Source organism: Crinia signifera, chromosome 3, assembly GCF_055691185.1.
Source record: "Crinia signifera chromosome 3, ASM5569118v1, whole genome shotgun sequence".
Taxonomy (NCBI): domain Eukaryota; kingdom Metazoa; phylum Chordata; class Amphibia; order Anura; family Myobatrachidae; genus Crinia; species Crinia signifera.
In genome coordinates, this window is record NC_139219.1 from 203,549,097 (window position 1) to 203,563,147 (window position 14,051).

The 14,051-nt window shown below is 45.1% G+C and overlaps 1 protein-coding gene across 4 annotated transcripts in view; it reads right to left on the reverse strand.

Moving 5' to 3' along the window:
* Positions 1 to 14,051, reverse strand: part of LOC146064137 (isoaspartyl peptidase/L-asparaginase-like) — a 100,722-nt gene that overhangs the window by 42,247 nt on the left and 44,424 nt on the right. For all 4 annotated transcript variants that reach the window (XR_014471755.1, XM_083177315.1, XM_083177316.1 and 1 more), the window contains 2 exons: positions 11,932 to 12,139; positions 9,361 to 9,503 (listed from right to left, as the gene is read on the reverse strand). Coding sequence is in view for 3 of the 4 variants with exons in the window: in XM_083177315.1 (XP_083033441.1) it covers positions 9,361 to 9,503; positions 11,932 to 12,139 (351 nt within the window). In the remaining variant the exon portion in view is untranslated. The remainder of the gene's footprint in view (positions 1 to 9,360; positions 9,504 to 11,931; positions 12,140 to 14,051) is intronic.

Here is a 14,051-nt window from a genome sequence, read left to right on the forward strand (position 1 = left end):
TATATATATATATATAATAGATATAGAGTGCGCTTAGTGATATCCACCACCTTTCTACACAATTCAATGCTAGACCAATCAATTTAAAACATATAAAATGTATTTATCAGACATAGATTTCATTGTTCAGTTTTTTCAAGATGTATTGATGACCGACGCAAATGACTTCATCAGGGGATACATTTCTAAACCATTGAATATGGGTTTTAAGTCTGAACTGTAAATAGTGTATCCACTTAATGGTAATCTTTGTATGTATGGAAAAACACTTTTTCCAGCAGGATAAGTGGATTTCAAAATAGAATATGTAGAAAAAAACAGATTTTTTCCAACAAATAATGGCCAATGACCTGGACCAATTGTCTAAATCATATGCCTCCAGTGTCTGAATGTCATTCATACACTGATACATGATGAAACGCGTCTGGCATCATTACATCTTGGAAAGACTGAACTATGAAATCTATGTCCGATAAATACATTTTATATGTTTTAAATTTATGGGTCTACCATTCAACTGCGTAGAAAGGTGGTGGATATCACTAAGCGCACTTTATATATATCTATCCTTTAGCTATCTTCTTCTTCCACTAACAGGGAGGATATATAGAGTGCTGCTGCGATTTAAAGTGCAAACAAAGGTCTACTCCAGGGGTAGCCAACTCCAGTCCTCAAGACCTACCAACAGTTCACATTTTTTTCAGGTCACCCGGCAGGTGCACAGGTGCGTTCATTACTCAATGACACATTTTAAAAGATCCACAGGTGGAGTTAATTACTTAATTTGTGATTCTTTAAAGAAACCTGGAAAACACTGTTGGTAGCTCACGAGGACTGGAGTTGGCTACCACTGGTTTACTCTCTTGTTTTACACACACACACACACACACACACACACACACACACACACATATAAAATGTATTTTTAGTCCATATAAATATATAAAGGGTGACGGGCGGCACTCTCGTGCCTTCAAATGTGTGAGGTATCTGGACAAAGACCTCACAGCCAAGTGATGACACAACGTTTCGTACCTGAAGACAATTAAACATCGAGACATTGTATCATCACTTGGCTGTGAGGTCTTTGTCCAGATACCCCAGTGTTTCATGATCTGCTTAGGCTGTGCAAGCAAATGCACTGCTCGTTTAGCCTAGAGGATTAACTCATAGTGTGTAGATTTGAGGTTGGAGGTTCAAGCCTCAATAGATGTATACTTGTGTTTTTGTATGTGTTTTTTACACAACGAATTAAAATTATTTGGTACTTGTTTCCTAGCAGGGCACCCACGATATTCAGTCATATGGCATTGTATTCAATTTAAAATTGTATACCATTGTATATGGCATATAATGCAATGCGATGCGATTTTTAATTGTAAAAGCACCCTAATGGGTATTTTCAATGTTAAATGGTCCACCTATACGATTTTTTATTGTATAAGCACCTTAATAGGTGCTTACAATGTTAAATGCACCCCCACGCCACTGCCACTATCAACGCCAACCCGAAGCGTGGCGAGCGCAGCTTGCCCGCGAGGGGCGGCGGTACGCGTCCTCCGACCTTTTCATACCTCCACTATCCACGTGGGCATGCAGGGGCAAACGCAGGATTTTCAGAAGGGGGTTTTGAGAGTGGTGGAGCAAAGCACAGCGATGGACACTTAGGTGACCCAGTATATGCGGGGTCAGTTAAAGTATTATAGATAGACCAAATGCATATACTGTAAATAATAATAATAATAATAATAATAATAATAAAAAAATATATATATATATATATATATATACATATACATACAGGGGCGTCAACAGCAGTGTAGACCCCTGGGCATAGCAATGTATTGGGGCTCCTACCGATCCTCCAGTGGTAGGGTGTATTATATCAACCGCTCAGCATGTAGGGCCTGGATCACTAATTTGCACTAATTACCCCTTTCCTGCACAGATGGTGGGATATGAGGTGGGAGAAGGGGGCATTGGGCTGAATGAAGGGGCCCTGATACATTTTAAGGGTGGTAGAAGATGTTTAATATGCAGAGGAGGGGTGTATAGTGGAGTGGGCTTATTATTCATAATTTTCTGGTGGGAGGACACCTTGCTTGACTTCAGATATCTCCAGTTCCCGGAAATAGATTTCTTAGATTTTAATGTAATTAAAAACTAGAGAATCCCACCTACCAAATGGTAGTGAGGACTAGGGGATAAGAGATCAGGAGGCAGAGCAATTTGCCAATGAGTATATACCAGGTTTGTGGAGCTGGAGCAGTAACTAGCTGTTGGAAGGCTGATATCTCTGGTTCTGGGAAGAGTAGAGACAAGCTACTAGTGTCCATCAAAGGGGTATAGTCCCAGCTTTCAGAATATACCCCCAGAAAAACTCTAAGTCAGATAGAATCTGAAATATCTGACTGGGAAGAGCAATTAACAGCCTTGGATGGGGACCACTGCTTTGAAGGCAGATATCTCCAGTTCCCAAGAGCCGATTTTAAAAATTCTTGTACCCATGGAAAGAGGGGGCCCTCAGCTTTCAGGATTAGACTCCTGGAGGGGTTTCTGGATACCCAGAAACCCCCCTGCCTGCGGTACTGGCGTGAAGTTGATTTTAGATAGTGTGGCTAGCCACCGAGTCCGAAGCGTGGCGAGTGGCCACGTATTACTTCACATGTATTCCCCGTCCCCTCACAGGGCTCGCTGCGCTCACCACGCTTCGGGCACGGCGGCTCGCTGCGCTCGCCACACTATATAAATTCAACTCCACACCGACGTGGATAGTGGGGGTATGAAAAGTTCGGAGGACGAGTACCGCCACCCCTCGCGGGCTCGATGCGCTCGCCACGCTTCAGGTTGGCGTTGATAGTACGAGTGGCGTGGGGGTGCTTTTAACATTGTAAGCACCTATTACGATATGCGTATGGTATGCGATGTGATGGGCGCCGTGCTAGGAAACAAGTACCAATTATTTTTATGTGGTTAAACATGTTACTCTCTCCAGGATAAAGATATGTACTTTTCTATTTATATATATATAAATATATATATATATATATGTACTTTTCTATATATATATATATATATATATATATATATATATATATATATATATGTATGCTTGGTAGGAATGCCTTTATAAATGTATATACAGAGGTATTGCTCGTTTAGCTAGAGTATATCCTTGAGAAATCTTCTGCACAGAGAACGGACTAATTAGACATCTGAAATAGCTGTGTGAATAAACATGATCCAATAGGATTACAATCCTAATAAGGTGCCAGGTATATTAGGGCAATAAGCCTGCAATATGGATACTCTTTGAAAATGCTCACACTAGAGCGAAACGCGTTATGGGATCCGGCACCCCTTGAGATAAAGGATATATTTGGAGTCCACTATCATCTCAACATATGCGCCCCAACTTTGGCTGACATCGCTAGACGCACGGAACATACAAACGATACCACACGGACGCTGAACTGCAGTAACACCGTTGACGGCGGTGCAGCGAGTGAGACGCGCGGCTCTGCCTGACACACAGATGCCCTGAATCAGCTGGAGGTAAGACCACCCACTGCCGTGTGAGAGACGCGGCACTACCGGACTGACAACATATTGCTGGACATAGGTTAGTCTCTTTCCCGGCACCTCACCTTGCATTACCATTCAACAAGCAGGTAGTAGTACTGAGGGCAGTGGAATCTACACAAAATAGCCCTCCAGTCTCCCTGCACTTGTGATATACAAAACGTTTTGAAGTCCGTGAGCATTTGCGCTAAGTGGAAGACACTTTAATAAAATTATATTGGCATACAAAGTGGACTTTTTTTTCCCATACAAAAAACAGGAAAATACTATCCCGGGGTCTATATATATATATTTTTTATTAGTTTTAAATCAGATCTATCATATATAATTAAATGCATGCTATAATCAGTATATGAATGTGAAAAATAGGTGGCCACCTAAATTATATACAAGCAAAAGTTTATAAATATTATTATGGATTCAAGTTGTGAACTATGTTTAGTGTAATTTGATATTTTTTATATTTTATTAAAAACATTATTTGATTTAAATTGTGTTAGGCAATAATTCAGTCATACTGCACCTCATTAAACATTAGCGCAGATATTGGGATTTTTTTCTGGACATTTTTAATTTTGTATGTATTCCATTGGAAAACATCTGGGTGTGATATTATATGCAAAAAATATTTGGGCAACAGTAAACATGTGTCATTTTTACCAAAATTTGAACCCTATTGCATTTACGATTTTCGATTAATGTGCAATTTTTTTTATTGTTTTTTGACCAAAAAATTGCTTATTTGCACAAAATCACATTCCAATAATTGTAGGAGAACTGAAAATAATTTAATATATGATTAACAAGTTAATTACTATGTGAAGTAAGAACTACTATAAAGTATAAACCAAGAGGTGATTGTATACTCTTATCAAGATGTGTAGAACATTTGTCTATGTTTGTAAGACAACACTGGGGGGTATGCAATGTGCCACCGCAATTTCCGAAGTGGGAAATAGCGGCGGCTCCCTATTCAATGCTGTCATTAACGACAATATTGATGCGGGATCACAGCAGAGCGGGCCCGAATTCAGAAGCTGTTGGGCCCGTTCTGCCGATAACGGGATGCAGTCAAAATCCCGACGGTCAAATGCCCGACAGGGTCAAAATCCCGAATGGGTCATAATACCGACAAGGACAAAATCCCGACATGGACAAAATCCCGACATATAAAATCCCGACAGGGTCAAAATCCCGACAGGGTCAAAATCCCGACATTTAAAATCCCAACAGGGTCAAAATCCTGACATATAGAATGTACAAGTGAAACAGTCTACATGCCTTTCGGTCGACAGGTGCGAGGTCGACACAGTGCCGTCTTTCCCATTGGGCACGATGGGCAGTTGCCCGGGGGCCCTAGGACCTAGGGGCCCCCGGCCCAGCCCAATGGGAAAGATGGTGGCCGGGGTCCGGGAATCCGCTCACCCTCGCTGGGGGATCCGGGCAGGGGGATCAGGGCGGTGGCGGTAGCTAGAAGCCTGATTCGGCGAAGCTCTATTTGCCGGCGGGGCGGGAAGCGCTGTTGCATTTGAATAGACTGGCCGGACGCTGATTGGCTGAATTCAGAAAATCAGCATCCGGCCAGTCTTTGAAAAGGCAACAGCGCTTCCCACCCCGCCGGCAAATAGCGCTTCGCCTCCTAGCTAGCAGTGAATTTAATTTCGGGGGTCCGTGTGCCGGGGTTCTGATCACCCTCACTGGGTGATCCGGCAGGGGGATCAGGGCATCGGTGGCGGTAGCTAGGAGCCCGAAGTGGCGAAGCGCTATTTGCCGGCAGGGGGGGCGAGAAGCGCTGCTGCATTTAAAATGACTGGCTGAATGCTGATTGGCTGAATTCAGCCAATCAGCATCCGGCCAGTCTTTTCAAATTCAACAGCGCTTCCCGCCCCCGCCGACAAATAGTGCTTCGGGCTCCTAGCTACCGCCACCGCCGCCCTGATCCCCTTCCCCAGCGAGGATGGTCGGATCCCCGCCACCCGGCCACCATCTTTCCCATTAGCGCTATTTGCCGGTGGGGCGGGAAGCGCTGCTGCATTTGAAAAGACTGGCCGAACGCTGATTGGCTGAATTCAGCCAATCAGCGTCTGGCCAGTCTGGCCAGTCTTTTCAAATGCAACAGCGCTTCCCGCCCCGCCAGTTCCCTGCCCTGATCCCGCTGCCCGGATCCCCCAGCGAAGATGATCGGATCCCCGGCCGCCGGAAGCTGACTGGCTGCCGCACGGAGCCAGAGAGGTGAGGGTTGGGGAGGTGACTGTGGGCTTCTGGGCAAACTAATTTGGGGGGGGGGGGTCCAGTGAACTAGGTTGCCCAGGGGCCCTTCCTAATGTTAAGACGGCCCTGGGTCGACATGGGCTTTTTCACTGTTTTTTGAACCGGCATGTGCCGACAGGCGGTATTTCATGCCCTACCATCCACTACGGCGTGGTTGGAGAATAAAATAGTGTGCCGAGCGCCGTGAGGCACCGTGCCCGAAGCATCGCGAGCGAAGCGAGCGATGTGAGGGCGCTGCGGTTCACTTGCAACTGTGTCCATGTCGACCTCTTTGTGCCCTCTTTGTGCCCATCGGCAGGTGGGACATTGAATCCCGTTTGTGGTTATGCGGTCGATCTGACCGCAAACGGGCCAGGATCACAGCTGTCGGTGGGGATCGACAGCCGTGATCCCAGATTGCATACCCCCCCCCCCCACTGTCTTTATTCTGAGATTTCTTTTGCATGAGTTCTGCTGATAAATTATCCCATGCCATGATTTTAGAATTGACTTGCTACCTAAAACCATGTGCCATGTATCCCTGACATTAATCTTATATACTGTATATTCCATCTCACAAAGTCAATCTTGTACAACAGGAATAGATGTTTTTTGGGGATTAAATATTTTGCATAACTGTCAGAATGATACTTTCTCTGAAAACCAATGTCATATTAAATCAACATATTTTATTTAAAAGTTATTTTTTTCTTTCTAGACTCTAGAGTTTTAAAACTTTAGCATAACACATCTGTTTGATTCACATATATAAAATTCCAATGGGAAACATCTGTTTAGTAGTTTAGGAGGTTATTCATCTGGTAGCTATTTTATTGTTTTTTGTGTCATATTATATCTGTTTGTAACAGCAAAAAAAAGTGCCAATATTATATAACTGGAATGACTTAATATGTCGCTTTATTTTATTCCCAGCTATGCAACTCAGTTAGGACAATGTTTATGCTTTTAAATTTAACATAAATTATTAAAGCAAAAAAATATTTAAATACAAATTATTTTATTAGGTGTAGTACTTTATATAATCTTAATAATTAATTAAATAATACAAAAAATAAAACCGCCACAAATAATTTATGTTTATATGAAGTGATAAGTAACATAGTATTCAAGGAGAAAATGTGCTTTCTCAGACACCCCACAATCCCCCAACCTGGTTTTGCCTTGCAAATGATTGCTGCTTTAAAAAACACCGCTAGCAATTTGAGGATATTACCAGGGGCACCAACAGAGCTGCCGGTCCCCAATAAAAAAGGATGTAGCCACCAGGATGGGGCATGGCCACACAGAGGCGTAGCTAGGGTGGAGCTGGCGAAACACCAGCTCTGGGTGCCGACATGTCACCTGGCGCCTGAGCTCTGCCGCCGGCTCCCCCGCCCTGCTCGCCCGCCCGCTCCCGTCTGAGCCGTGGATCCCCATTGTGCCTGTGTAGGGGGGCGGAACAAGGAGCCCACATTAGCCATGGAGAGATGTGCCTGGTCCCTGGAGAGGAAGAGGAAGCCCGGGGTCGGGAGTCAGTGCGACGAGGAGGAGGAGAAGGAGAGTGAAGCTGCATGGCGAGGGGCAGGAGGAGGAAGAGCAGCAGTGTGGCCAGCAGCGCGTGGGAGCAGAGCAGAGAGAGGACAGAGCGGAGATTGACAGCTCCAGTCCCCGGGACCCAACAGCAGTGCCCGATACCCAGCAGCCAGGTACCGTGGACTGGTGCGGTGATGCGGCTGCCTGGTATCGGGCGCTGCTGTCGGGTGCAGGGGACTGGAGCTGTCAATCTCCGCTCCGTCCTCTCTCTGCTCTGCTCCCACGCGCTGCTGGCCACGCTGCTGCTTTTCCTCCTCCTGCCCCTCGCCATGCAGCTGCACTCTCCTCCTCATCGTACTGACCCCCGACCCCGGGCTTCCTCTTCCTCTCCAGGGACCAGGCACTTCTCCTCTCCACGGCCAATGTGGCCTCCTTGTTCCGCAAGTCCTGGTGGCCGCAAGTCCTGGTGGCCACAGGAGAGAAGCAGAGCCCAGGCCCTGCACCCAGCCTATGTACCCAGCACCTAGTCGCAGTACCCAGTGTCGCCTGGGCAACAGCCAGAGCAGCAGGGAGCCAGCACCTACCTGGCCACAGCAACTGACCCCCCACAGCAGCACCCCACATCAGGCAGCGACCAGTGATGGCCCCCAGCATCCGGTGGCACAGAATAGGAAGGTCTGGAACCAGACCACCCCAGACACCAGCCCAGGGCACGTGAGTTGGCCAGTGTGGCCCTATCTCCAAGGGTACCCAGAGGAACACAGGCAGGACTAATCCTTAACCCCATCTGTGCCTTTTACTAGCAGAGGGGGGATTTTCACCCTCATTTTTTATCGCATTATTTATTGAGTAGCTTTATTTAATTTTTTAGCACAGTGTTAACCCCGTGCACGTCTGTGGGGACAGTTAAAACCCGGCGAGCGCTTTCACTGCGCATGCGCCGGTTTGGGATGCCGGAGGCAGGTATGCGGGGCCATCACGACGGGGGTGGGGGGTTTGAGGGTTGGCGCGAAACATGCCCTTGCTCCGGGCACCGTGGAACCAAGCTACACCACTGTGGCCACACCCATGTTTAAAAAAAAAAAACTTAGCAGGGGGTGCAGGCGACTGACTGGCAGGCAAGACACCCCCCTCAGGAAGAGAAATCTACCTCTGTCACCTGCTCAGCACACAGCACTGTGCATGTGCTGGGCTAGGGAGAGAGGTTGTGCGGCAGCAGCCTGTCCTCTCTACTCCCACTGCCCAGCTCTCTGCAGCGGGGGAGGGGGAAGCGGGACGCAGGCTTCATCAGACACGGGCTTGGGCAAAAAGTACCTGCCCCCCCCCCCCCCTCTTATTGCCAATGGCTATTACATTTAACTGTGAAAATATGTATGCAAACCAATAGTATTGGGTACATCTACAATGGCGGGGGGGGGTCAGTGCATAAGTAACACCTATATGGGCAGTTTTCCCTGAGCAATAGATGGATTGACAGGTTGTGGATGTTTATGGAGTGGGTGGAGTTGGCCAGCATTCTATGAGTGTCAGGGTCTGTGTCTTCCAATGCAGACTTCGTGGCCTAGATTCAGAGCTACCAAGGGTATCCTCAGGGTTACGATGAAGGCCGATGGTCAAACAGATGATCCAGTGCATCAGCTTTGGAAACAGCACTTGGATCTGAAATGCCAGCAGGAGGCATCTTTTTTTCCCAGATGACTCCTGTCGCGGAAGCATATTGTCTCATTGGTGCTGCCAAAGATGTAACAGCTATGTGAACTGTGTAAGTCTTTGAATCGGGATAAGATCTATTAGGCAGACTAGAAAGAAAAGTAAAAAATAAAGGCCATTTTTCTTATTAATATTTTATTTTATTTTAATTTAAGTCATTATAATATATTTGCATTCTACAGTATGTCTTTTGATGGTAATTTTGTACCACTTTCATTGAAGTATATATTATTGTAATGCCGTTAACAAAAACTGAAAAAAAAAACAAAAGCTTTAATATGTTACCTTTTCCATGACTGTACGGGCTAAAATGACAGGATTAGCAATATTCTTGATGCAAGAAACTGCACCAACAGCAAGATTTTTGCCATCCATTATAATTGCATCAAGCTCTACATCACCATTCGCATTCAGCACAGCACCATGACCTGTATGAAATAATTCATTGTGAAACAAAAGAAAATATTACTGCCATACAGTTTTAAGAAAAATATTGTTTTTATTTTCACACCACTTTTGAAGAAATGCAGTGGAGTAACATAATATTGTTGCAGGTTTTAGAAATTATTTTAGCAATAGTTTTTAAATCTATAAGGCATTTGTTTCTTCTTTCTTTTATTGGAATATAGCGCAGCGGATTATTTTTCATTATATGAGATTAAAATAAGAATAGGAATGGTTAAATCATTCAAGCTGTATACAAGTATTTGGTAAATGTGGGACATTAGGATCTATGGGGTTATTCAGCAAAGCTGTTTTTTTCTGAAATAGACAAATCCATGTTCCACTGCAGGTGGGGCAGATTTAACATGTGTCAAGAGAATTAGATTTTGTTGGGGTGTGTTGAAATGGAAAAGTAAATTGCAGCATCATGGACGGTGTAATGGTTAGCATTACTGCCTCACAGTGCTGAGGTCATAGGTTCGATACCCACCATGGCCCTAACTGTGCAGAGTTTGTATATTCTTCTCGTGTTTGCGTGGGTTTACTCAGGGCACTCCGGTTTCCTCACTCAATCCAAAAATATACTTGTAGCAGGGCCATCTTTTCATATGGGCTTAATGGGCACTTGCCCAGGGGACCCAGGTGTATAAGGGCCCTATGATGATAGCTGAGGATCCCCTTTTTCTAAAGATACCAGAATTTTGAAAATCGGCCCTGGAGATATCCAACTTCAAAGCAGCAATCCACTTCCGACCTGTTAATTGCAATTCCCACTCATATTTCTCAGGTTCTCTCTGACCTACAGTTTTCTCTGAGAGTATATTCCAAAGGCTGGGACTCTCTCCTTTCTGTCAACACTAGCAGCTTGTCTCTATCATGCCCAGAAGCAGAGATATCAGCCTTCCAGCAGCCGGTCCCTGCTCCAGCTCCAAACGTCTGGTGTACAGTTTTATATGATCCCCAAGTTCCCAGCACCTCCTGAAAGTTGGGACTCTAGGATTTTATACTATTGAAGGCTAAGAAATCTATTTCCAGATAATGGCGATGTCTGCAGTCAAACAAGCTGCCCTTCCAGCGGAAAATGACATCCAACCCTCCCCTGCGTATAAAACACCCCCTACCTCCCTGGAAGTCATTTACAAGGGACCCTTCATTCAGCTCAGTACTCCCTTCCACACGTTAGTGTTCTCCCTCCCACCACCTGTGCAGTAAAGGAGTAATTAGCAGAAGTTACTGCTCCAGGTCCTACATGTTGAGTAGAAGATAGCGCACTCACTGCCACCCGTGGGACATCAAAGCTGCTGCTGTTAGCACCCCCCACCCCTAGGAGGGGAGAATGAGTAAGGGCCCCAGTGCATTGCTTTGCCCAGGGGCCCACACTGCTGTTCAGATGGCCCTGACTAGTAGGTCAATTGGCTCCCAACAAAATGAACCCTAGAATGTTTGTGTGTGTGTGTGTACATGTGGTAGGGAATATAGATTGTTAGCTCCACTGAGGTAGGGACCATTGGCGACTCTTACCCTTGCAGAGGAGGGGGGCTGACGCGATGCCCCCCCCCCCTGCTGCCATGCTCCCTGCTGCCGGTCCCCGCCACCAGTTCCCTTCACGGGGCCAGTGCATGTGCAGTAACTTCATACATATTGCGCATGTGCTGGCCAAAGCCTAAATGAGCTTCCTTTCTAGAGGCTTAATCAGGTTCCCGAGTCCGTTGCATGTGCAGTGCCATCCACAGTACTGCACATGCACAGAACCCATTTTGGGGGCATTCCGGAGGGAGGGAAAGCTTCCCAATGGGACTACCTTGAGTGACTGTCGGACTTCCAATAGGAAGTCACTGCCACTCACATTGAAGCCAGAGCAGTCTCATAGAACAGTGAACAGTGGCAGAATTTACTTTTACTAGGTAAAAACTGCCACTGGTAGGGACTGATGTGAATATTCAACTATACTTTGTAAAGCGCTGCTAAATATGTATGTGCTATATAAGAAACTAAATAAATAAACCCGGATTACTTTACATGTATTCCGTATCCCCTCGTGGGGCTCACTGTGTTCGCCATGCTTCGGGCTCGTATTATGAGTCCCCTCGCGGGGCTCGCTGCGCTCTCCACGCTTCCGGCTCAGAGGATCGCTGCGCTCGCCACTCTATCTAAAATCAATTCCACGCCAGCCTGGATAGTGGGGTTATGAAAAGGTCGGAGGACGTGCATCGCATGCCATTTGCTGGCATACAATGCTATGCGATATTTCATTGTACATGCACTCCTGTTAATTTAACATGAATATCGCATCGCACACCACTAAGTATGGTATGCGATGAGCACCGTGCTAGGAAACAAGTACCATAATAAATAAAGTAAATAATTTTTTTTAAAAACATAAACAGATACTATTATATTATAAAATCATACCTGAATCAAATACTGTGTTGTCTTCAAGCATGCGTACTGCAGATTCTACAGCTTGCAATGAGCTTCCACCACTAGTGAGAATTGCATATCCACACTTTGCTGCATCTTTAACTCCGATTTTGCTGCTTTCTGCAAGGACATCAGGTATTGCCCAAGCTCCTCCATGGATTACAATGACTGGTTTATGGATCATTTTGGTGTGTTGAAACTGTAAAGATTTTAAGTATTAAATTACTTTCGAAAATATTTATTTTTATACAACATTAGCAAATATTAAGTTCTGACAGGTCCAATAAATTTGGAGTTTTGATGTTACAGCTAACAAATTGTCAGATTTACTCAAACTTGTAAAAAGTATTTTTTAATTAGGTTGGGTTATCATATTTCTCATTAAGAGACGCTGCTTTCACTGCAATGGTTATAACACCAGCTAATTAGTATAAATCTTAGGTGGAACTTAACCTATAAAATGTGCTTTTCATTGGGCAGTATTCAATGAGAAATATCGCCGTGTGCAGCGAATCCTGTTTAGGATTCGCTGCACACTCGCTGCATTCCGGAGGGCTGGCTGCCACTCGCTCTCTCTTCGTATTCAATGTCGGAGGGGCTAGTAGCCCCTCGCGGCGAATCTTAACCCCTGCAGCGGACGAGCGTCCGTGGCAGGGAGCCGTGGGACGGTGGCAGGCAGGGAGATTGAAGTCTCCCTGCCTGCCCCAGAACGTATGTGGGGGGGAGGTGGGCTCCCCGGGACCCAGGCTGCACAAGCTGCCCCCCCCCCCAGAGCCAGCAGGGGACCGGTATATTCACTGCTCCCGATCATGCATATGTAATGATCGGGTGCGGTGAATATATGAATATCTAATGAGCGGCTCGGCTCCCAGCCCCCTGCTGGCTGCTCTGTGTAAAAAAATAAAAATAAAAATTATATATTTTTTAAATTAAAATATATATTCATGTGCTATAATAAGCACATGAATAAAAAATAGCATGCCCCTTCACAGAATAAAATTCCTGATTTTTTGACACCAAAATTAAAACAAAAAACCTTTTATTTAAAAAGTTCAAATTCCACTTCTCCATGAAAAGATGGAGAATTGCTACACAGAGAGACACAGCGAAAATCACTTAGAATGACGGCGAGAAGTGCACATTGAATAGGGTTGCTCGCTTTTTGAGAGCAAAAGTCTCCGTCCAACGCGAGAAAAGCACAAACTCGCCATAAAACATGGCAAATTTTTCTCATTGAATACTGCCCTTTGTGGCTGAGGCTTTCAATAATGGAGCAGCTACTTGATCTGGTAATAAAGGTAATATGAGAACTATTCTTCAGGGTGCCGGATGATGCTATGACAGTCGGGACTCCAACAGTTGGTACAATGATATCATAATCCTGACTGTAAAATGCTTGTTGGGATCCTGATGTATAGAGTTTATTCTCCATCATGGGGTCAACGCACCCCATAGAGGGAGAATAGAACCTGTGGTGAGGGCAGTAGCCACCGAGCCCACAGCCTGCCCGCAAAGGGCTTTTCGCCACTTGCCCCCTGTCATAGTACCGGCAGATGAGATTCCGATGTCGGTATAATGAGCTTCGGAATCCCGACTGTCGGAGCTGCATACCACACCCATTCTTCATAGTAAAAAGGTTTTCATATTATAGATAAAGTGTTCTCTGGCAGATAAATGTGCCCATATAAAGCACTTCAAGTTATCTACTGGGTACCAACTGTCATTTTGAAGGGGAGTGGATAAATTCAAAGAGGTGTCCAAGCTCTTTAAGGTAATATAAGCGCCAAATTAATAAAGTGTTTCAGATCATCTATCATGGTAATAACATTGCAAGAAACTGACCATATCACATACACAGCAAAGACATAATTGGGGAAATGTGCTGAAATAGGCATATTGGTAGGCAGTCATATAGAAATACAACTGCCTAAACGTATTTTCTTTATTTACTATGCCCAAAATATTTAAAATATTTTTTTTTCAGAAATTCATAAGGATCCCTGTCATGTTTCTATTGTAGGTATAGAACATAATGCACTGACTATCAGAGGCGGGGACAGGTATATAGGAAGCTTTATCTCAGGAAACATTATTGGATTCATAAATTGAGA